Genomic DNA, 22,525 nt, shown 5'->3' with positions numbered 1-22,525 from the left:
TTACAATGTACATTATTAAAATAATTTTAAAAAATTCTTAAAACTTCTTCGTGTTAGTGCTTAATAGTTTTCTAGCACCTCTTCATGTGTGCCAGTGTGAAATCCAATTGAAGTCACGTGCTTTCAATTCAATATTACTTTTATCTGGGTTAAACCGATGTTATTGCGTCTCGTAATAAGTCTAGCAATTAAATAAAATTATTCCAAGAATTGTTACATCTTTAAATGCGTAAGCTATATGTACATGGATGTAGGTATATTGATGATGTTATACCCTATGATTGATTCAAATAGAAATAATATATATTTATTACGAGTCAGATGTATCTATACACATACATTCATCTAATACACGATCTGAAACTGGTTTCGATGGGATCTGTTAGCATAAAGCATTAGAAATCTTTTTTATACATTTTAATGTAACGAAGTAGAGAATATATATTAGTCGAACACTCCCAACTTTAGCTCTATGTTCAGTTCCCGCAACTTGGGTTTTGTGAAGTTTTCGTTCTTCCGATCCCGCATTTCAATTTAGCAAAACATATTTGAAATGTTTAAAGAGTCATTTTAAGTATTTTTTATTATTTTTGTGAACGCGCCACTAAGTCAAGAAAATCCCAAGTGACGAATCTGAATGCAGATAAGAAAAGACGCTAGCAACAAAACACATAAGAGTAACAACAAATAAACCCGGTTTTTTAAAACCAAAAATGTAAATCACACGGACACAAAAGATCAATGTCCTTTAATATTTAAGCCAATGCAATGATACTTTCCCAAATACAATTAATTTGTAATGTAAATAAATTAAATAGCAGTTTAACATATTCAGTTGTATCGCATGCATTACTCCTTTTGCATTCCTTTGCGCACTCATTCGTTTCAACTATTCTCATCTGACTGTTGCATCTGGCAACATCTTTTCCTTTTAATTCTTGCTGCAGCGTTGCAGCCATTTTTTGTTGTTCTTTTCTATCTGCATCTTCGTCCAGGCGTCGACGTCAACGACGTCAAACTGCTGTGTTCATTTCAGTTTGGGACGCGGAGCGGGTCACATCCGATGCGACAAAGCAAAAGATATTCTAACATATGGTATGGTTGTCTTTAAAATAATTGTTGTTCTTGTTGCCAATGTGTTGTTGTTGTTACTGCTGTTGGTTTGGAGTGCGTCTGCATTTAAATCGAAGCTTTGGTTGTTAACGTTGCGCGCCTTATACCGAAAGCTTTTGATACGCCGATCTGGCAGCGCCACTTGGTTTCCCCCAACCATCAAAGCTTTACCGTAAATATCGCTGCAAAGCTAAATTAAAGCAGCTTTAACGCAATAAATGTAGTGCTATTTTCAACGTGAAAGAGTCGAGACGTTTGTATTTTAAAGCGGAGCGCAGTCATATTAACTACAAGTTAAAAGCGAAACGCGAATAAATGTGGAACAGCATGCGAAACAAATTATAATAATAGACAAATTCAAGAGGTGTGTGAGTGTGTTGAAGCACAATGAATTTACAATGATAATATAAATTCCGATATACATAATATAAATTAAACAAACAAAAGATCAAAACTTATAATTTGTGTGCAATTGCACACAAAAATAAAAGCAGAAGCGATTCAGCAGCGTGTCTGCTTGTTTGTACGTGTGTGTTATTGTGGTGTCTGCGTGTACGTGTTACTGTAGCTGCTCGCGTTACTGTGCCTGTGGGTGATGTGTGTGTGGGAAACGAAGACAGGTGCTGCACAAGCTGAAAATAAAACAGGCAAATTGAAATAAATATGTACACGAAATGCCTATGCAAATGGAATTCTTCTAATTATCCAATGAACAGCAGAAACGATATTTTTTGTTGTTGCTAATCATAACTTTGGACATGCGCTAATCTGCTATTCCGTTTTCACTTGTGTTGGGCACTATATATTCGTTTCACTCGCGCACACGGCAGTCGAGGCGAGTGCCAGAGAGACGCTTAAAGCGCAGTTACGCGAGCTCTTCGTATATGTACATGTATATGCAATCATATCTAGGTGTGTGTGAGAGAGAGCGTCTGAGTGTGAGCGAGTGCTTGTTAAAGCTTTAAAGCAAAGTTCAGCGTGTGAATTTCCATTAAATTGTTAAAGAAATTTTTACAGAAACAACGACAAACTATAGTTTAACAAAGAATACGAGACGTTGGCAAATCAATTGCAAAAGAAACAAAATCAGCAAAGTAACTTTATTCAAATCAATAATAAAAGCAAAGGCCAACAGGCAGGCAACATAGTTCAAAATGTGGAACCAAACGACAACAGCAGCAACAAGTGAGAATAACAAGGCTAAGGAAACGGTGGAGGATTGTAGCTGTGCTGTTGGTGGCGTTGCCAGCGCTGCCACAGCTGTCAGTGTTGAGCAACAGCAGCAAAGAGCTGCACTTGAAGCTAACAGTAAACAAGCAGCAGCAACAACAACAACATCATCATTTGGCGGCAAAAGCAGCGAGCAACAACAAAGCAGCGAAGCCGCCATTAACAAGAACAAAGAATTTGCAGCACAAAGTGAAACAAGCGATTCTGGTTTCATCTCCGGTCCCCAATCATCGCAAATATTTAGCGGTGAAATAAGTGACGACGAAACAGGACATCAACAGGAGAAGAAGAAGGAGTCGGAGCAGGACAAGCGACAGGATCAAAGCCAAGATCAGAAATCAGACAAATTGCAAACTGTGCTTGATTCGGGCATCATCGACGAGCTCGAAGAGGAGGAGCACGAGGAAGAGAAGGAAAAGACAACAGCAGGAGCAACAACAGCAACAAATCAAACGGAAGCTGGCGTCGAACAGCCGGCCAGCGAGCAAATGCGCTTCAAACACAATGTCGATTCGGGAATACCCCAATGGACTGTACAGTCAAGCCTCGGTATGAATAATCTCAATATATCAGCAGCAACAAATGCCAACAGCTCCGCTGGACGAAGAAGCGCACCTCAGACCACAACAACAACAGTAACAAATGCAGCTGGAAATACTGCAAATGTAACGGCGCCATTAAGCAACACCAGCAACATTAACATCATGAACGCCTGGGAGCAATTCTATCAACAGAACGACGATGGCGACACGTGAGTAATATATCAAAAACAAAAGTATTTCCGTTTACAAAATACCCAAAAAAAAAAAAGGTGGAACAAAATACCAAATTAAAAGAAAGTTATTGAGAGACGTGGGTGACTCAACGTTACCCTAGACTTAGTGTATAACATGTGTCTTGTTTATATCTGGCCTTTGGTTGCTGTACTAGGGCTAAGAGGAGTCTCGAACATAAAACCCATCTAATAACTTGATTCAAGAAAAGCTATAAAAATAGTTCATTCTATGCCATCTATTTATCAATTTATCATATAAGGAACATCATCTTAACCTACCAAAAAGTTTATGGTCATAGTATAAAATAAATAAATAAATTTATAATATCTATAGGGTATTTAGAGATTCTTTTCGCATAAAAATGTTGACTTGACCCGACCACCTACTGTGTGAGTGTCTGGGGATACTTTCATGAATCACAACAAATACACACAGAGAAAACAGAAAGCACAAGACAATGAGACGACGACTCGGATCGAATCAAATCGAGTCGTCTACAGACACATGTTAGTCAGGCAGTCAGGGGTTTTCCTGGTATGTCAACTACCTGAACAGGTTTTTGGGTCGCGCAAATTTGTGGGTTTTTACAGGCGAAACGATCATGAAACAAGTGTGGAAAATATGCAGGTAAAACATATTAGTCTGCCCACATTAGTCAACACTGGTTAGTCCATGCGTGATCGAGGCATAAGTCATGTTAGTTTATCTTGAAATTGTAAGAAGTTCTTATTATACAGTTTTTATAGATTTTATACATTTTCCACCACTTGTAGTTTCCACCTTATTATTTGCTTTAAGTTCAGTTCATTCCCCAACCAGTCCTCAGATCATTGCCCAATACTAATCTATTTTCTCTCTCTGTCGTTACAGACCACTGCATTTGGCCTGCATATCGGGCTATGTGGATGTGGTTGCCGCTCTGATACGCATGGCTCCACATCCATGCCTCCTAAACATCCAGAACGATGTGGCACAGACGCCACTGCATCTGGCCGCACTCACAGCGCAGCCAACGATTCTGCGCATGCTTCTATTAGCCGGTGCCGAGGTGAGCAGCCGCACCTACTCAATCAATTACGCAGGCTAAATCATTCTAATCCAACTATCTATCCATCTCTTTATCTTTGCAATCTGTCAATCAATAGCCCACAGTACGTGATCGTCATGGCAATACGGCGTTGCACTTGTCCTGCATTGCAGGTGAGAAACAATGCGTGCGCGCTCTGACAGAGAAGTTTGGCGCCTCCGAGATACACGAGGCACATCGCCAATACGGACACCGATCCAATGACAAGGCTGTCAGCTCTTTGAGCTATGCCCATCTACCTGCCGACCTGGAGATACGCAACTATGATGGTAAGTTACGAAAATATATATCGTTATTTCATATAGATATGTAACCGAAGGGGGTCGAAATTTGGTATATAAATAGTTAAGTATATTCATATCACTAACTCTGGTTAGTGTTCATATTAAGGAATCTCTTGAAAAATGAACTAGTTCACTCACTGAAAAACAAGTAGAAAAATATATATTATGAGCCAAATTGCAATAAATGCAGTAAAAATTATTGAAAAATATATTTAGATGTTTCCATATATACTATATAGTTTAATATTTTTGGCAAACGTGTCCGACAAATAAAAGAATTTGACTCGATGCCAACAAATTTGAATTTATCATATGGCTTTAAAATTTTGGCTGTCCCGCCAACGGCGAGACATTGTCTAAGACTATTTATATAGGACACCAAGTCTACAGATACAGCTAGACTATAGACATCTATATACATATGTGTCAGATATTTGTGTATATATACTATTTAAATATATGTATAGGCGTGCCAAAAATACATTTTGGCCTCTGCGCATTTTTGCGCCTGCAAATAAATTTCTCATTTACGTTTTTCACTTAGTTATTGATTGGCTCACAGCAATATATGTATATCTTTCATTCTATATGTATATGCTTGTATATTAATGTGATTTTCTGCTTGACGTCAGCAGGGTTTGGTATTGTTTATAATTTGCTTGTGTCTACAAAATCTTCCAAGCTTCAAGGAAACAAAACAAAATAGATATTAAATTCGCTTTCCAGCTCATTTCATTTGCAGCTCACACAGATACGATTATACAGTTGCGAAAAATAAAATAGCACCACTTGCAAACGCAAAGTTTAAGAAGTTCTCCTAGGTGCATTTATCAATGTATTGATCTAATTTTTTCTTGTATATAAGCAGAAAACAATTAATAATCGCAACAAGCAAGAATTATCCCAAAAATATTAATCGTTTTTATATAATTCAAAAAATTCTCAAAAAAGTCGTAAAAATGCCGAAAAAAATAATAGCACCACTAACCCTTTTCGAGTGAAAATCTATATTTTTCGCAGATTTGAATATCTTCAAAAGCACTAATTGATGAGATTTGTTGGTTATATATCTATTTTGATTAAAAAATTTTCAGAATTTGTGAAAATTTTCAAAAAAATGGGTCGTGAAGAGCATTACACCACCGAACAACCCAAACTCATCAAAAAGTTGATTTCGGCTCAAAATTTTCACAGGAAAGTTGGTCATTTGATGGGTTGTTCAAATAAAATGATCCACAATGCATTAATCCATAAAAAAAATTAATGAAAAGCGCGGATTGAGTTGAATTCTGACCCAAAATCTTGTCACTCGTCTCATTTACGAGAGTAAAAGGATCCTTTTAAGCCGGCTACTCAACTGAAAAAGGACCTAAACATATCAGCAATGGACCAAAAAGTACGGAAATATTTAAGACATCTCGATTTGAACACTTTCCGTTCAAGAAAAGAACCATATTTGAATATAAAACACATTTCCAAACGGATGGCGTTTGCAAGGGAAACACAAAAATTGGTCTACGCAGGAATGGAGAAACATACTTTTTAATAATGAAAGTAAGATGCTAATTTTTAGTGGAAAAGGATCGCGGTCCTACGTGAGACATCCACAGAACTTAGAATTCGGTCCTAGATATACAAAAAAAACCCTTAAACATAGCGGATCAAGTGTATTAGTATGAGACTGCTTTTTTGCAAACGCCATCCGTTTGGAAATGTGTTTTATATTCAAATATGGTTCTTTTCTTGAACGGAAAGTGTTCAAATCGAGATGTCTTAAATATTTCCGTACTTTTTGGTCCATTGCTGATATGTTTAGGTCCTTTTTCAGTTGAGTAGCCGGCTTAAAAGGATCCTTTTACTCTCGTAAATGAGACGAGTGACAAGATTTTGGGTCAGAATTCAACTCAATCCGCGCTTTTCATTAATTTTTTTTATGGATTAATGCATTGTGGATCATTTTATTTGAACAACCCATCAAATGACCAACTTTCCTGTGAAAATTTTGAGCCGAAATCAACTTTTTGATGAGTTTGGGTTGTTCGGTGGTGTAATGCTCTTCACGACCCATTTTTTTGAAAATTTTCACAAATTCTGAAAATTTTTTAATCAAAATAGATATATAACCAACAAATCTCATCAATTAGTGCTTTTGAAGATATTCAAATCTGCGAAAAATATAGATTTTCACTCGAAAAGGGTTAGTGGTGCTATTATTTTTTTCGGCATTTTTACGACTTTTTTGAGAATTTTTTGAATTATATAAAAACGATTAATATTTTTGGGATAATTCTTGCTTGTTGCGATTATTAATTGTTTTCTGCTTATATACAAGAAAAAATTAGATCAATACATTGATAAATGCACCTAGGAGAACTTCTTAAACTTTGCGTTTGCAAGTGGTGCTATTTTATTTTTCGCAGCTGTATATACGTACATACATATGTATATATATAGCTGACGGCCTTATTTCCTTGATTGTTATTATTGATTTATTTGTATACAAATTAGTTTATATATAAACATACTGATTTTCAACAGGTGGGTGGGGTTCAAAGCAAAAAAGGTGTGCGCGAAATACGTCAATTAAAATTCGCCTTTGATTATATGTATTTATGCGCGAAAAGTTTCCCACTTAAAAAAATAACTACAAAATATTATAAAACAGATCTAAGCCGGAAGAAAGTAAAAGTCATCATAAGTATAGCCACATATAAAGACATACGTATGTATATATATATATATAAACACTTATTGTTCAGTCACAAGAGTTGAAGCTTGCGCAACTGTCGACACGTAAAAGGTTAATAAACTTGACTGAGATGTTGAGAGGCTACACTTTTATAACCTCCCCCTACACAGAAGCACACACATACACGCGCACACTCACCTACACTTTTAGCTGTATTTGCTTTAACCTTTCGTTTGTTTAATCGATTTTGTTTTACTTTGCATTGTACCCTTGCTAAAAATACGAAAATTGATCGGTTTCAAACATGTGGTGAACAAACATTTGGCAGCTACTTTTGACCAGACCAAACCGGTCTAAACATGCCTTCGCGCATAAATGAGAAACAGCTGCTGAACACTTAACTAGGAGTGTGTGTGTGTGTGCATGTGTGTGTCGGTGCGTATGTATTAGTAATACCCATCTATATGCTTAGCAGAGCAGACATTGCACATAATATTCAAACAAATAGCTATGGCTAGCTCTATGCAGACAAACAACAACAAAAATGGCTAAAATTAGAGGTGGAAGCAAAGGCTGTCGAACGACCCATAGTTGCCCTTTCTTAGCATTCAAGTCTACAAACATATATAGCGGTATAATATTGAATAAAAGTATTGAGAAGTTCCCTATGCTATACTGACTCATATCCTATGAATCTATAAAACTTTTGAATTTCCTAGTCTCCTCAAAATCTAAATTCCGTAAATTCCAAGTGAATCGTAGAAAAGCCCTTTTGGATCTTATCTTAAAGGTGTTTTCCGCATTGTATTTATATGACAATTTTCAATTAAGCATGAAAAACTTTTGCGGTTTTTTCTTAAACGATTGGTAAGGAATAGGATAGAGCATATTATCTAGTATTTCGCAGACGAAATGTCTGTCAAAATTAAGCTACTCGCAGCTATTTGATAGGGTATCAAAGAGCAAAGCGAAACGATGACACGAACAACACGACGACGACGACGACGGCTTTTTCTTTCAAATTTTTTGGGTTTTCCCATGCACAAAGCAGACACATTAAGCTCTATACATATCTCCCTCGCTCTCTCTCACTCTCTGTATATATAATGCTAAAAAGCAATACCGAACGTCGTCTACTCGATGCCAGATGTTATAAAATCATATTCAATTGGGTTCGTACAAAAAGTCACAAGACTTTCTTGTTCAATTGACGTCATGGTTACGCATGAATTGTATTGAATCCTGTATATAGAAATCAGAAAAAGAAAGGAACACAAATGAAATGGGCTGAACTGAGAAATTGGAATGATTCCTTAGTATTTTGACACAGTAAAGGGAAAAACAATAATTCGTCATATTGTTTTCTCAAGAAAAACCTGAACGTAATCAAAATGAAATAGCTAAGCAGATAAGGAATAAAGCTGAATAAGTTAACATACGTTAATTAGCAGCAGCTACTTATATGTTAGTTAACATAGGTTAAGGGAGTGTTCATTCTATTGCTGCTCTTTTATCTAACATATGAGCTCATATAGCTTGGCTATTAAATTTAGCTCTACAATTTTTGTCTCAAGAATTTCCATTATTTTTGCTTTGCCTTTTAATGCAAGAAATGTGGAAAATGTTACGAAAATAATCGAATGCTTTGCACTGCTGGCATTTAGCCAAGATTTCTAAAAGCGATAAAGTAAACTTGTCGGAAAAAGGAACATGTATACTATAAATTCCTTCAGGTGTAATACATAAACTCAATAAACTTTTGTAGACAGTTCAAAAGGTTATCGCAAAAGTCAACTTATCAGTAAACATATTTCTGTTTGCATATGTAAATATGTAGCAAAGCGTTACACTTGTTTACATATATATTTAAGTAAATATATATTTTCTTTGGGGCTGCCTGGAAATTCCCAGCTATTTCTGTAATATCGTCCTATTTAATTGCGAGGTCATTATAATACACGTATATATCCACGTATTTATGTTATATATATATATATATATATATATAATCGTATATTTGTAGCTCCTTTCACGCACGCAATGGCATTTGCTCGAAACTCAATGAATATAAATAAAGACACGCAAGACTTAATTATAAATAGAATTTCCGAATTCCTTTTTGGCAATTGAAATGATTCTATTTTCCTTGGAGTAGTCAAACCGAAGTTTTCGTTTATATTTAGAAATTTAAATACTTACTGAATTTTAATGGAAAATTACAAGAAGTAATTATGTAGCAAGCTAATCTAATCTGTATGTATTGAAATGACCCATTTAAATCCTTCATATTTTACATCTTAATTCAGACATGTTTTTTTTTTGTAGAAAAAAGTCTAGTTCATTTGAGAATTCTTATCAAAGGTGTATTTTTAGGAGAGTTCCTCCAAATCTTATCTGATTTCTCAAGCAACCATGATCTCGTTCTACAGTCTTGAAACGCCATTTAGTCTACAAGTTAAAAACGTCTTTGACATCATCGACACATTTGTAGGGAATTTCAGAACGATAAACCGCACAATATGTTGATTGAGGCTCATTTGTGGAACATATGGCAATGGCATCTGTTGTCGGGAAAAAAATCTAAAGAAGTTTCCAAATGCAAAAACAAAAAAAAAACCTTAACAGCAACAGCTTTGGGCCTTATTCCGTATTTCCCCATTTAATAATTGTGATAAGCAAAATTCTGTATCCCAAAAGATAATGTTACCTAGAAATGTTAATACGATTACGAGGAGGAATATCGCCTGTGTTTTAGTCGCTAAGCCAACAATCTGTTATCAATTCTAGAAAAACCCCATTGGTGGTCGTTTATTAATGCTATGACGGTGATTATAGTAAGTGTATATACATATATCGGTAAAACTGTGTTATCACTGTGATAAGTGTTATCTACGTTTTTCCCATAAAGTGTTTTGAGGTACCCCCTGGGCCAAGGACTGGCAGGTCTATGTGATATATAAAGTGAATGGCAGATCGAAGCGATTAGATATATAAAGTCAATGAGAGTTTCTTAATTTCTATCTTATCGATAAATGTACATTGTTTTGTATATGTGACTTAGATCTTATATCCAACATGATATCGATAGCTCTTCAAAAATCGCGTAGACACAAGAAATACAGAAAGCTAATATATATTCATTAATAATCATAATATAAAACTTCCTGCAATATTCAATTCCTTGTTTGCGTGCTATCGATATATCAAGAACAAATACAACATATCTGAAATATCTTAATTTATCGTCTGGCAACACGTGCAAAATTCCTTTCATTCCTACGATATCAGCAAAACGATATCGCCTGTTCTATCTCAACCTTCAAAACGATATGGGGCTTTGCACTCATTGGTACGACAGGTACATATTATATATACTACCTCCACTCAGATAGTACGTAATTGAGTGGGGAATGCCATTGTACGTTGGATTGATCGTTGAAACGTAAGAAAGCTAATTGATCAAGCTAAGCAATAAACAAAATGACGTATGTTACAAACTAGTTGTTTATGGAATTGCATAATATTTAAGTATTCCCATATAGATAGAATATATATATGTATATATATTCAAACCTGTCGATTAAGGCCTTTGATCTGAACAACTGAGCACCCTTTCCTAACTGTCAAATAAATGCATGTGATGTTAGTTAAATGATCGAGTTAATAAATTAACACAATTTGTAATTGATCGTTAGCTGGTGATGAGATGTGCAACCGTTGAACCCTGAGCTTAATTTTATTTGATCGATAATTATCGGCTTGTTGGGATATGGTGTTGTAATAAAATTTTCCACAACGCTGCTTAATAGGGATTATTACCATTGCCAATAGCTGTATTTCCCTGTATTTGTCTATTTCTTTCTTAATTATCAATTATAGATATTGCCCTTTTCTATGACGTTAATCATCGTCATTTGCAGTATTTACTTGATATTGATATACATATATGGGAAGTGTCTATAGATTGTTATCGATAATTATCGATGTCATGCTTATTGGTTATTTCGAAGAACTCCTTATCTAAATTTTAATTTCAAATGCCTGTAAGCTTATTCAACAACATTGATGGCATTCCAGTAATATATATTTTTTCGATAGTTATCGAAATTGTGATAGTTGATTCATTTTTGTAAAAACAAGTGTTTTAATTATTAGTTAAATATTCATGCCAGTAGGTTAATAATCTCAATGTTCCTTCAAAAAAAAGAAACATAGTTGAATATATATTGAAATTCTAGCTAGTTGTCGAATTTCCTCATTCGACATCTAGCTTAAAGCTGTTTTACACTTAAGCATATATTATGCTCAGTTATGTTCTCTCGATCGGCGTCTATTGTTTCCTCTTTCAGCTGTTCGTATAGGGAAGCGAGACGTATGCTATAATCTCAAGCACATTTCTTCGACTCGAATGTCGCCTTTCAATAAATTTAATTTTTTTGTACATTTGGATTGCCCGCTGCTGGCTGATACGTAAACAAACAGGTTTAACCCACAATTGTTGCTAACGTCAATAAAAAATGAAATGATTATTTACTAATATATTCTGGAAGTCTGTAGATTGCTTTTGTTGACTGCCAATGAAATTTACATCACATCAACAACAGCAACAACAACAACTTTGTTACTCATTGCAAGTCAGCTTTTCTTTGCTCTTTCTCTCCGTAGAGGCAAGGTCAAGCGTCTGCCCGACCGATTATAATAATATCTATATGTGTATATCTACAAGCTTAATTATTTATCACAAGCTCATGTATAACGGAAGTTGTAGACACTTGAATGAAACGTGCCTCTCTATATGGTGATCAGGCAGTGTTGACACACTTTGTACTCGTACTCCTACAAAATTATTGGATGGGTTTAACCCTAACAATAACAACAGAAAAATGCAATCATTGTCTCACAATTGTCAACAGCAACTTTTACCGCTCTTTATCAGCTGTCGAGCACTTGACTGCCTTTTAGGCCAGTCTCTGACCTCTGCGGGGTTTTGCCCACATGTCGATATATAAATATCGTACGTATATATGTATTTATATGTAACAGCGTGTATGAAGTATTTACGCTACGCCGTTTAGCAACACGTGGCACGATCATCCACACCTTCGCTTACCATACACCCATGATCTCACACATATCTACATACATATATACATGTATCTGTATAACACTTATATTTGCATTTCGTTCAAAAGAAAGTCAACAAATGGCTTTGTGACATAACTACGATGTCTCTTAGCCGGCTACCAATTGGAAGTCTTGCCCACGTTAACAAATAAAGAAATGAAGAGAAAAACCAAATAGCTTTAAATGTATTTTTGGGAAATCCAGCATTAATTGTGCTAAATTTATTTTGTTACTTTTTGCTGACTTTTGGCAAACGTCTGCTGTTTGGGTTTTCTGTTTTACATTGGGGTTTTCACTTCATTTCCACTTAACAAAAACTTTCAAACCACAAATTGACGAAATGTGGCGCCAGAGGCATTAAAGCAAACAGCCATTAAGCGTATATTGTTCTTTTGTTGAAACAGTTGTCTTTGGCAACGTTTTCTGTGGAGTGAATCAGGTAATTCCCCATTTGCCTAGTGGCCTGGTTCTTTGTGCTGTGGAAAGCAATAAAAAATAATGTTAGTAATACTCGAATAAAAGCTTAAAATCTCTTTCCTAATATAAGCATTAAGCATTAAGAAATAAGCCTAAAACAGAAAAATTTCTAATAAATATGATTCAATAAAATTATATACATATTTTGTATATTTCCATTCAAAGTCAAGTGGTAACATATATTGATAACAATAAGTCTTTCTAATTAGAATTTCATTATTTACCGATAAGCAGCAGTCCTAACAAGCTATCGATAACGCTAGCCGGCTCAAATGAGCTTTTTGACTCTGCCATCTGGTTCCATTCAACGATTGAGTTATCCAATCTCTAAATATACAAATTCTTATCTTATTTCATAAACAAAACAATTTTATGATTTAATTATGAATCAATGAACTGCAGAACTTGCCACTTCTCTCTGAAGGACAAACAAGCAACGAACTGCCTCTGATCCAAGACAAAAAAAAAAACAATAACAAGTTGTCAAAATTCCCAAAAAAAAAAAAAAAAAAAAGTTATTAAATATTAACTTCACACAGTACGCTGCTAACAATAAGCACAATTAATTAAAATTAACCGAAGACAATACAAAAGCCCCACCACAACTTTTTTTAATATAATATTTGTGCTGTCAATAAATTTATGAGCTTCTCGTTCTGAGGTTTTGCTTAAGGTTAAACAAAGTTTAAAACAGCTCAAAATGGAGCATAGATACTTTTGAATTGAATAAAAGAACAGATAATTTAAACAATTAAAAAACGTAATATTTTGAACTTTTTACAATCAAAAAGAACTCAAACAGGATTTCTTAAAATTGAACTCAGAATCATGGCAATAAATTTAAATTATTTTATTATTATTATTATTTTTTTTTATTTAATAGTAATAGTATTTAATAGTAAAAATAATATTTAAATCAAGATCAAACTTATTTAAATGTTTTTGCATGGAGTGCGCAGTTTCCTAATTCTTAATAATTGATTAAGCTCACATTCGATTAGCGTTAATATTATTATTATATTTATTATCTGAAAAGCAGGCCGCCGCTTGAAACCAAAAACCAATTTCAAGTTTAACTGCTTTTGAATTTTTATTTCTTTTGTATTTTTTAAAATCTTTTTCTGGTGTTTTTTATGAGGGGTCTGTCAAGTTTTGTGGCTCAGACTTGTTGGCAGCCGCCCAGATAGAGTTTTAGATAATATATAATAATAATATTTAAAAAAAAACAGGCAACTCTCTGTTTAGCAGCTGGAACGGATTTCAAATTTTCAAATCTAAGGCGCGTGACGCAGCAATGCTTGGGAATTCCCCAAGTTTAAAGTTTGAGGCAAACTTTGTGATTAATATTTCATATTTAAGCAAACAAAAAATGTCTGTCGATTTGCTACAGTCATGTATGAGTATGTATGTAAAGATGTATTTAATCGTATGCTAACGATCCGCAATAACAACAATGGGAATTGTGCTTGAGCTTCTCTTGACTTTTACTATCGCTTCATCGAGTTTATGCGCTCGTATTATAATCTAGCCAGCGACTTCTCTCCGATCAGCGGAGATCGAGCTTGATCACTGGCTCAAGCACAGAGAAACGAAAAAAAAAAAAATGTTGTCATCGTTTATATTTAAAACTTGTGACACAATTGTTGTTATTGTTTGTAAGCCTCCGAACTGGACTGGGACGGCAACAAGAGAGCCGGCTTTAACTTTCGTGCCAGATAGCTGCTTTCTTTCTTTCTAGAAAGAGCCACTTTATAACACGGAAACTTTACCAAATATATACATCTTCATTGTATTTTTCAAATATAAAATTAAGCAACTATCTACATTTAGAATATGATTTTTGGTGTTGTCATAAAATTAAATCATGCGCGTAAATAGCGTTGAGTCACCTTAAATGATTAACATGATTAATAACTGTCGCGCTCGCGGCGATTAATGCGCATTTAGCCGTAACTATTACGACGTGCGAGCCACCCTAACAAAAGTTGATCTAGTTCAAGTGCAAACGATAAGCATTTATCGCTCACCAATCGAACTTGTTGTCAACATAGATAATCTACATACATACTCAAAAAGGAAAGCTCATAGACAGTTGGCAACGCATGCGCAGGGCTAGGCGATGAAGTAGTTCAGTTGCACTTGTTGCCAATACACTTGCAATACTCAAAGATAAACAAATAGATTTGTGTAGTTGGCAACGCATGCGCAACTTAAATGCGTTTTATTCAAAGTTCTTACGGAAATTGAATGCAAATGAGCGGGCACCTCTGTGACCAGCAGCTGGAGCTGGAGCGTGTTTGTGTGTGAAAGTCAATCAACAGCACGTGTAACAGCAAAAACCACAGAACAGCTATAATAAAAGCGGCCTGTTGTAGCTGTTGTTATTGTTGTTGCCCTTTAATCTGTATGCGCGATCAAGCAGCGAGATATAATTTGAGAATTGTCTTTTTTGTATATTTATTTATTTATAATTATAAAAGCATCGTTTAGTACACCGCCAGCTGAATTATTGCAACTGCTAGGTATTGTTGTTGTTGTTGTCTGTGAATTATGTGCAAACATTTTTGCTCTTTTTTAGACTTCAACCAATTTGAACTTGGGCAAACTAGTTGCTCCAATACAACGAAAAGTCTGCTTGTTGGGTTTGTTAACTTTTTTTTTGCAGTATAGCTGTTTTTGTTGCCGCCGTCGCTTTTTATGCCACTGCTGGTTTTTTTGTGTTTGTTTGTTGTAGCTGTTATTTTGCTGCTGTTTTATTGTGGGAATTTCTTGGGTTTTTCAACGCACACCTATGCAAACGCACACGCAGTCAAGCATATGCATGTGTGTGTGTGTGTGTGTGTGTGCATATGGCAAAACGCGTTCGCTGAGCTGACTTCACCGCCCCTTCCTCCACATCTCATGTCTCTCGCTCTCTCTCTTTTCCTCACAGTCTTTGCACGCCTGCTCTTGGGGCAATCAAAGCTTTTGCTGGCTATCGTGCTGTTTTTTTTTTTTTTTTTTTGTATTTTGTATTTTAAAATGCTACTTGTTCAACAACAACACAACGAAGCTTTTGCGCTGAGCGCTTTAGCAAAGATCGTATTTCATTCATAAATGTAGCGCACAGTGGTGCTGAATGCATTTGCCTTAGAGCAATTTTTATTAACTTTCAATTTCTTTTCTAACATTGCAGGTGAACGCTGCGTACATTTGGCTGCTGGCGCTGGACACATTGATATCTTACGCATTTTGGTAGCTCACGGCGCGGACATAAATGCCAGGGTAAGTGAAACAGAGATAAGTTAAGTTTAATTGTTCACTTGAGCGTTATAAATACTATATTTTAAACTGGTTGATTTATTCCGCTCTGATCTTAAATTGAATAGCGCATATCGCTAATGAATAATTGAGCTTTTAATATCGTAAACATATCTCTTATCAAAGTAGTAATTTTTATTAACAAATTGCATTTGAATTATGTTTCTTTTTTAGGAGGGCAAGGGCGGACGTACACCTCTGCACATTGCCATCGAGTGCTGCAACGAGGATTTGGCCAATTTTCTGCTGGACGAATGCGAGAAACTTAACCTGGAGACAGCAACATATGCTGGACTAACGGCTTATCAGGTGGCCAGCATATTGAATAAATCACGCATGCAGAACATATTGGAGAAACGCGGTGCAGAGACATTAACGCCGCCCGATAGTGATTACGATAGCAGCGATATCGAAGATCTAGACGATACGAAGGTGAGCGTCACAGCCTAAACAAACAAAAAGAAAATCTAGAATATCATTGAGAAACCCATAGAACATAAGAAAACGTCAAAAATAAGGGTCACCACCAACAGCTTCCAAATGTTCAAGAAAAAATTGTTAAAAGAGCTGAACTGGTATTCAGCTAATGTTGAAACTAGAAAAAATTGAATGAAAAAATTAATATGAATTGTATTGTAACATTTATGTATTGTTAAACCAACCAAACGACCAAAAAAAAAAAAAAGCAAAACTTGGAAATTGGAAAAGAAAACAGCAGCAAAAAATAGAAATAGCCGTCCGCATAACTTTACATATAGTAAAAAAAAACACACACAATAAATAGATATATTTATACATAAATAAGAGCTGCTCTATGTTTTAGTAGAGCAGTCAAAGCTACAAAGTTGCCCACTGTAAGAAACAACCAACAAAATAACGAACAAAATGCAATACACACAATATATAGATACATTTATACAGTGGCTCCAACGCCAAATCGGACAAGACTATTTATTTATTTCAATAAGTATTTTCTTTAGCAGTAAGTTAAATTTTTACCGTTTTCACATTTTTTCTCAACTCTATTATGTATTAGCCCCCTAAAACAAAAAAAAAAATTTTTAATTTCAAATGGCAACATTTTTTTTATTTTAAAAAACTAACAACAAGTCCGATTTTGAGCTTCAACGCCAAATCGGACAAAAGAAAACTTTAATAAAAAATAAGAGAAAAACTTAATATTTAATATTTTGTTGCAAAACCTTTGTTTGCGACAACAGCCTGCAAGCGATTGGGAACTGATTTGACCAACTTTTTGCAGATCTCTGGCTCTATGGAGTCCCAAGCTGCAAGTAATCCCATTTTCAATTGGTCCAGATTGTTATACCGGTTTTGGTAAACTTTCCTCGCCAAAATTTCCCACAGATTTTCTATTACGTTTATATCCGGGCTCTGGGCAGGCGTTTGGATCAATTTGGGACAATTATGGATTAGCCAGAGCCTAGCTAGCATTGAAGTGTGCTTGGGGTCGTTGTCTTGATAGAAAGCAAAGTCTTCAAGTATCCCCAATTTCTCCGCACTCTGCTTAACATTTTTTTTCAAAATATCAAGGTAGCCAAATTTATCGAGTATGCCATCGATAAAGTGCAAATGGCCAACTCCCGCACTCGACATACAGCCCCAAACCATGACTGAACCTCCTCCATGCTTAACAGTGCCTATTGTGTTCTTGGGCTCAAACTCAGTATTTGGTTTACGCCACACATACACCTTACCATCGGACCCATGCAAATTAAATTTACTTTCATCAGTAAACAACACCTTTAAATAAGATAATTAGCAAAAAAAGAAAGGTATTTAATATGATATACAACCAACTAACATGATTCCAAAAGTCATCCGTTTTTAGCAAGTACTCTTTCGCGAATTTTACCCTAAACGCTTTGTTCTTAGGGCTAATATAAGGCTTTTTTTGGGCAACTCGGCCATGCAAATCATACCGATGCAAAGTATTGCGCACTGTGTTATCACACACATCCTTTCCAAAGTTTGTTTTTAATGACATCCTTAGTTCCTTTGCGGTTTTAAAGGGATCAACCTTAATTTCCCTTATAATCGACCGCTCCTCCCTTGAGTTTAATCGCTTTCTTTTTCCCTCCTGGCTTTTGTTAATCAATCTTCCATCTTCCCGAAACCTTTTTATGATATCATGGACGGTAGATTTGCTTCTTCCGACCAGCTCTGCTATTTCTCTAACAGTTTTGCCATCAAAATGCAGTTTTAATATTATTTGGCGTGCCTCAACACCAGTTTGCTTCCCACGTGGAGCCATTTCGCAAAAATAATTTGTGTTACTGTACGCCTATGAGCTTGAGAACATAACGAAACGCAATAAGCAAAACAAAAACGAAAATCTCCGCCAAATAACGGATATTTTTCTTGCAGTTTTCTTTTGTCCGATTTGGCGTTGAAGCTCAAAATCGGACTTGTTGTTAGTTTTTTAAAATAAAAAAAATGTTGCCATTTGAAATTAAAAAATTTTTTTTTTGTTTTAGGGGGCTAATACATAATAGATTTGAGAAAAAATGTGAAAACGGTAAAAAGTTAACTTACTGCTAAAGAAAATACTTATTGAAATAAATAAATAGTCTTGTCCGATTTGGCGTTGGAACCACTGTATATACACATATAAATAGATAGATGATATACATACTCTATGTAAAATGAACTATCCATCAGCTGTTCATATGATATTTATGTTGTCCTTTCCCTATCAAAATGTTAACTAATTTAAGCTGTCTATGTAATTCGATGCTTATTACGCTTTATCTCCCCCACTTATACTCTTTATACATATCTCAGTCTCTCTTTGTCTGTATTATGTGTGCGTGTATGTGTGTTTGTAAGTGTCCGTGTGTGAATGTCTGTATGCTCTAACAAATATTTTAAAAAACAAAATAGAACTAGAACTTGAACTACAAATAGAACTAGATCTAAACAAATGTACGGCTTCTTTCTAAATCTAAACCTTTTGTATGGAGAAATAAAAGAAAGTATAGCAAAAATACAAATAATATATACAACAAAATCTATATGAAAGTGTAGCAAAGAATATATACTACAATATACTACATTTAACATAAGTTAGTTAAAAATCTAATTGATGTTTCAATGTTCTGACTGAATGAATTATGTTGCAAATAAACATTTTATTCTAAAACCAAAATGAAATAAGATTTATACAATTATTGGTAGTAATTCAAAAGAAAGAATATGTAAGTATTTAAAATATATAAATTTCTATGCATGGTTATATAGCGTTTTGTTAATTATTTTGTTGGTTTTGCTTTTCAACTTTTATTGCTTAAATTTTAAAATGAAAGTTTTTATAAAACAAATTGTATACTTTTCTTAATTAACAAACTAATTTCTATTTAGTAATTTTATTATTATTTTATTTATATTTATAACGTATTTTTTAATTTTTTAATTTACTATTTTATATATATATTTTTTTTAATATTTAAAAATGTTTTTCATATATTTTTGATGTCATCTATTCTTTGCAGATCTTTGGTGATCCGCGTTACTTTGTCAGCTACAGTGGCGGCAATCCCATGACAGTCGCTTGAATATCACTTTAATTGTACATATATATACAACACATCCATAGTACATAAATATATATATATATATATATATATATATATATATATTTAGCAACGCTATAATTCCAATAACAGCTGCTGAAGAAAGGCAACAAACTATGCTGACACGAGATATTTTTGACACGTTCCACACACGCGACGAACAAAAAAACACAAAATAAATCAATGGAGTTAAAAAATAAAAAGCACCTGCAACTATCTGTACCCAAACACAAAAAGAGTAATTATATAAAAAGGAAAAAAAAAAAAAAGAAATATTGTTTACCATGTAAGCCTGTCAAAATAAGTGAATAAAACAAGAAAGGTTGCAGTATGGCAAGCATTTTATTTATAAATCATGAACATGCAATTTAAATAAATATATCAAATAGTCGTCACATAATTGAATGAACAGCAATCATATCATTGATGTCTTCTGTACAATCTTCAATTTACAAATATAAAATAAAATGCACAAAACTTAAATATACATCAAAATACACACATATCAAGTCACATAATTATAAAATATGAATTGGCTTAGCAAGAAAGTCTTAAAAAATAACAATTGAATTAATATTGTTTGTTTGCTAGCTTAATCGAAATACAAATAGTTTTATCTAGTCTCGAATAGTTGGGTGAGTAGCTCTTCAAATCTGCCAGCTCTTTGTTGGAAGAGAATCTGCCTCTAGCATTTGCTCTGCTAAGAAATTCCTCTTCGGATCCACCATTTACCATCTCTCAGAAGACTCGTCTTCTTTGCATCCCTAACGTATGCTCTGTCGAAAGACGCTCTTCTTTACATTGCTACCGGCAGTGGACACCTTTTTGGCTGCCATTGGATCGGGTGCAAAGCAGTTCCATAGCCGCAATGTCTCATCAGCTCCAGCGCTTATCACAGTGCTGCCATCGGGTGACATGGCCATCTGCAAGACACGCGATGTATGTCCAGTTAGGTCGGCTTGCTTAACCATCGACGGATACTTCCAGATGGTCAATTGATTGTTGGCAAAGCCGTGTGCAGAAATCAGCTCCTTGTAGTGCCGCGAGAAGAGCAGAGAGCACACCTGAGATTTGGAATCTACAGACTTGATAAGTGAGCCGTTGCATACATTCCAGAATTTGATGCAGCGATCCGCTGTACCGCCACCAGATGCCAGGGTATTGGGCTGCCAGGGACACCATGCAAGGGCTCGTACAGCTGCCTGATGTTCATTGAATTTGTGCAGTGGGTCAGTGGCGGTGCCTACGCCACTCCCAGCTAAGGACCAGACATTCACTAGATTATCATTGCCTCCACTAGCTAAGTACTTGAAATCCGTGGACCACTTCAGACCGCACACCTCTTGTGCATGCCCATTTAATGAGCCTACTTTGTGTTCCCTCGAGCGCACATCGTGATGTATAATCGTGCCATCCCGACTGCCCGATGAAACTAAAAATGAGTTCCATGCCAGAGAGCCAACACGAGCACTATGTCCATCCATCACACGCAAGCGTTTCACCTTCGAACAGTCCCAGAGCTCTACAGCTCCACTGCTATTGCCAATAGCCAAGATCTGACCCTCTTGGATCCAAGAGAGCGCGCAGGCATAATCTCCTTCCTCATACTCGGTTAGTTGCTCAATATTTCCACTCGCTGCATTCCACAAGTAAACGCAATTGCCCAATGCAACGGCTACAATGTTATCGCCACTCCAGTCCATGAGATTGAGATCTAAGTAGAGCACAAAATGTAGCATAAATACCATAGATGATATACAAATACTTACAGTAATCATTGATAAAATCTGGCGCATCGAGTATACGCTCCGATGTGGTCGGTATATAGCGCGATCCGCTCTTCGTCGATATGGGCGTCTTCAAGGAGTACACCACCTTAAGAGGATTTGTATGGGACTCGGGAGCAGCGGGTGCTTTGTTTTGATAGCACAATATGCGTCCACTTTTGCTGCTCTCGCCCACCTGAGCCACCTCGGCAATCAGTTTCTGCCGTTCACCTTTATGAGCAGATGCCTGGACATTATTCTCGTTGCTGCTCGTTGGCTGCTGCTCTTGGTCCTCATCGGACTTATCGCCCGTGTCTTTGTTGACCTACAAATAGGACGTTCTATATGGTAACCTCTCCATAAATTTGTATTATATTAATGCTAATTACCAAGAAATGTGCCAATTCAAAGTTGGTGGCTGCACGATTGGGTATAAAACGATCTCCTCCTCCTGGTGTCTTCGTTGGCGTCGTTGTACTCTTTTTAGTCTTTGCGTCAGAGCTTTTGCCTGGCGTTTTGGTTGGTGCTTGTACTCCGGAAAAGCTCGTATTATATGAAACGGATAGCACGGAGCGTGTTGTATTCACGCTTCCATTGAGCGAGGCTTCCAGCTTCTTCTTCCAGCGGGGCGCAGGACCACGCGTCTCTCCATCCATGATCAAAGCATTCTGCAGATCACTCACAAAATTGAATTGAGACATTTTTCACATAAAATATTATCGTCTCAGTTTGTCTAGTTCAGTTGTTATTTGTATTTATTTATCACAAAATTGATTGCACAGGCGTTGTTAAATATAGTCTGTGTTCGCTCGGCTGTCAAAAATTGCAATGGCGGTTTGGAAATGCATTGGATATGAAAATTCCGCGGCAAACAATACCAGGGCTGCACAATGCACGCAACGGAATAATAATAGCGCGCTTGTGAGCTTATTTCACTCTTCTGAACGCTTTCTAAAAATAGAACAAAGTGAAGCAAATTGAATATTACCTTTTAAACTAAATTAAGATATTAGATTTCAAAAATTAATTTCTTTCATATTATTATCGAAGCTCTGAGCAACATTTATTATAATAGCCCTGGCTTCCAGC

General features: G+C 35.6%; 2 protein-coding genes across 5 annotated transcripts; one reads left to right on the top strand and one right to left on the bottom strand.

The window, feature by feature from the left end:
- The first annotated feature begins 1,316 nt into the window (after positions 1-1,316).
- On the top strand, positions 1,317-20,001 carry cact (NF-kappa-B inhibitor cactus). Of its 4 annotated transcripts, none has more exons than XM_089463760.1 (7): positions 1,317-1,477; positions 2,131-3,094; positions 3,990-4,167; positions 4,265-4,475; positions 15,956-16,044; positions 16,255-16,512; positions 19,590-20,001. In XM_089463760.1, the coding sequence occupies exons 2-7, from the start codon at positions 2,268-2,270 to the stop codon at positions 19,650-19,652; spliced, it is 1,626 nt and encodes a 541-aa protein (XP_089319886.1). In that variant the 5' UTR covers positions 1,317-1,477; positions 2,131-2,267; the 3' UTR covers positions 19,653-20,001. The 4 variants fall into 4 exon arrangements, with proteins under 4 accessions (XP_089319886.1, XP_089319887.1, XP_089319888.1 ...); XM_089463761.1 differs by having other exon boundaries at positions 1,320-1,477; positions 2,119-3,094; XM_089463762.1 differs by lacking the exon at positions 1,317-1,477 and adding an exon at positions 1,496-1,636.
- fzy (cell division cycle 20 protein fzy) lies at positions 19,994-22,350 on the bottom strand. Its single transcript, XM_018002291.2, has 3 exons — positions 21,826-22,350; positions 21,440-21,761; positions 19,994-21,384 (listed from the first exon to the last, which is right to left on the bottom strand). Exons 1-3 carry the CDS (start codon positions 22,135-22,137, stop codon positions 20,435-20,437), a joined length of 1,584 nt encoding a protein of 527 aa, XP_017857780.1. The 5' UTR covers positions 22,138-22,350; the 3' UTR covers positions 19,994-20,434.
- Between the last annotated feature and the right edge of the window lie 175 nt (positions 22,351-22,525).

The sequence above is a fragment of the Drosophila arizonae genome, chromosome 3, assembly GCF_054131065.1.
Source record: "Drosophila arizonae isolate 15081-1271.41 chromosome 3, UAZ_ARI_1.0, whole genome shotgun sequence".
Taxonomy (NCBI): domain Eukaryota; kingdom Metazoa; phylum Arthropoda; class Insecta; order Diptera; family Drosophilidae; genus Drosophila; species Drosophila arizonae.
This window is presented reverse-complemented; position numbering and strand designations above follow the sequence as displayed.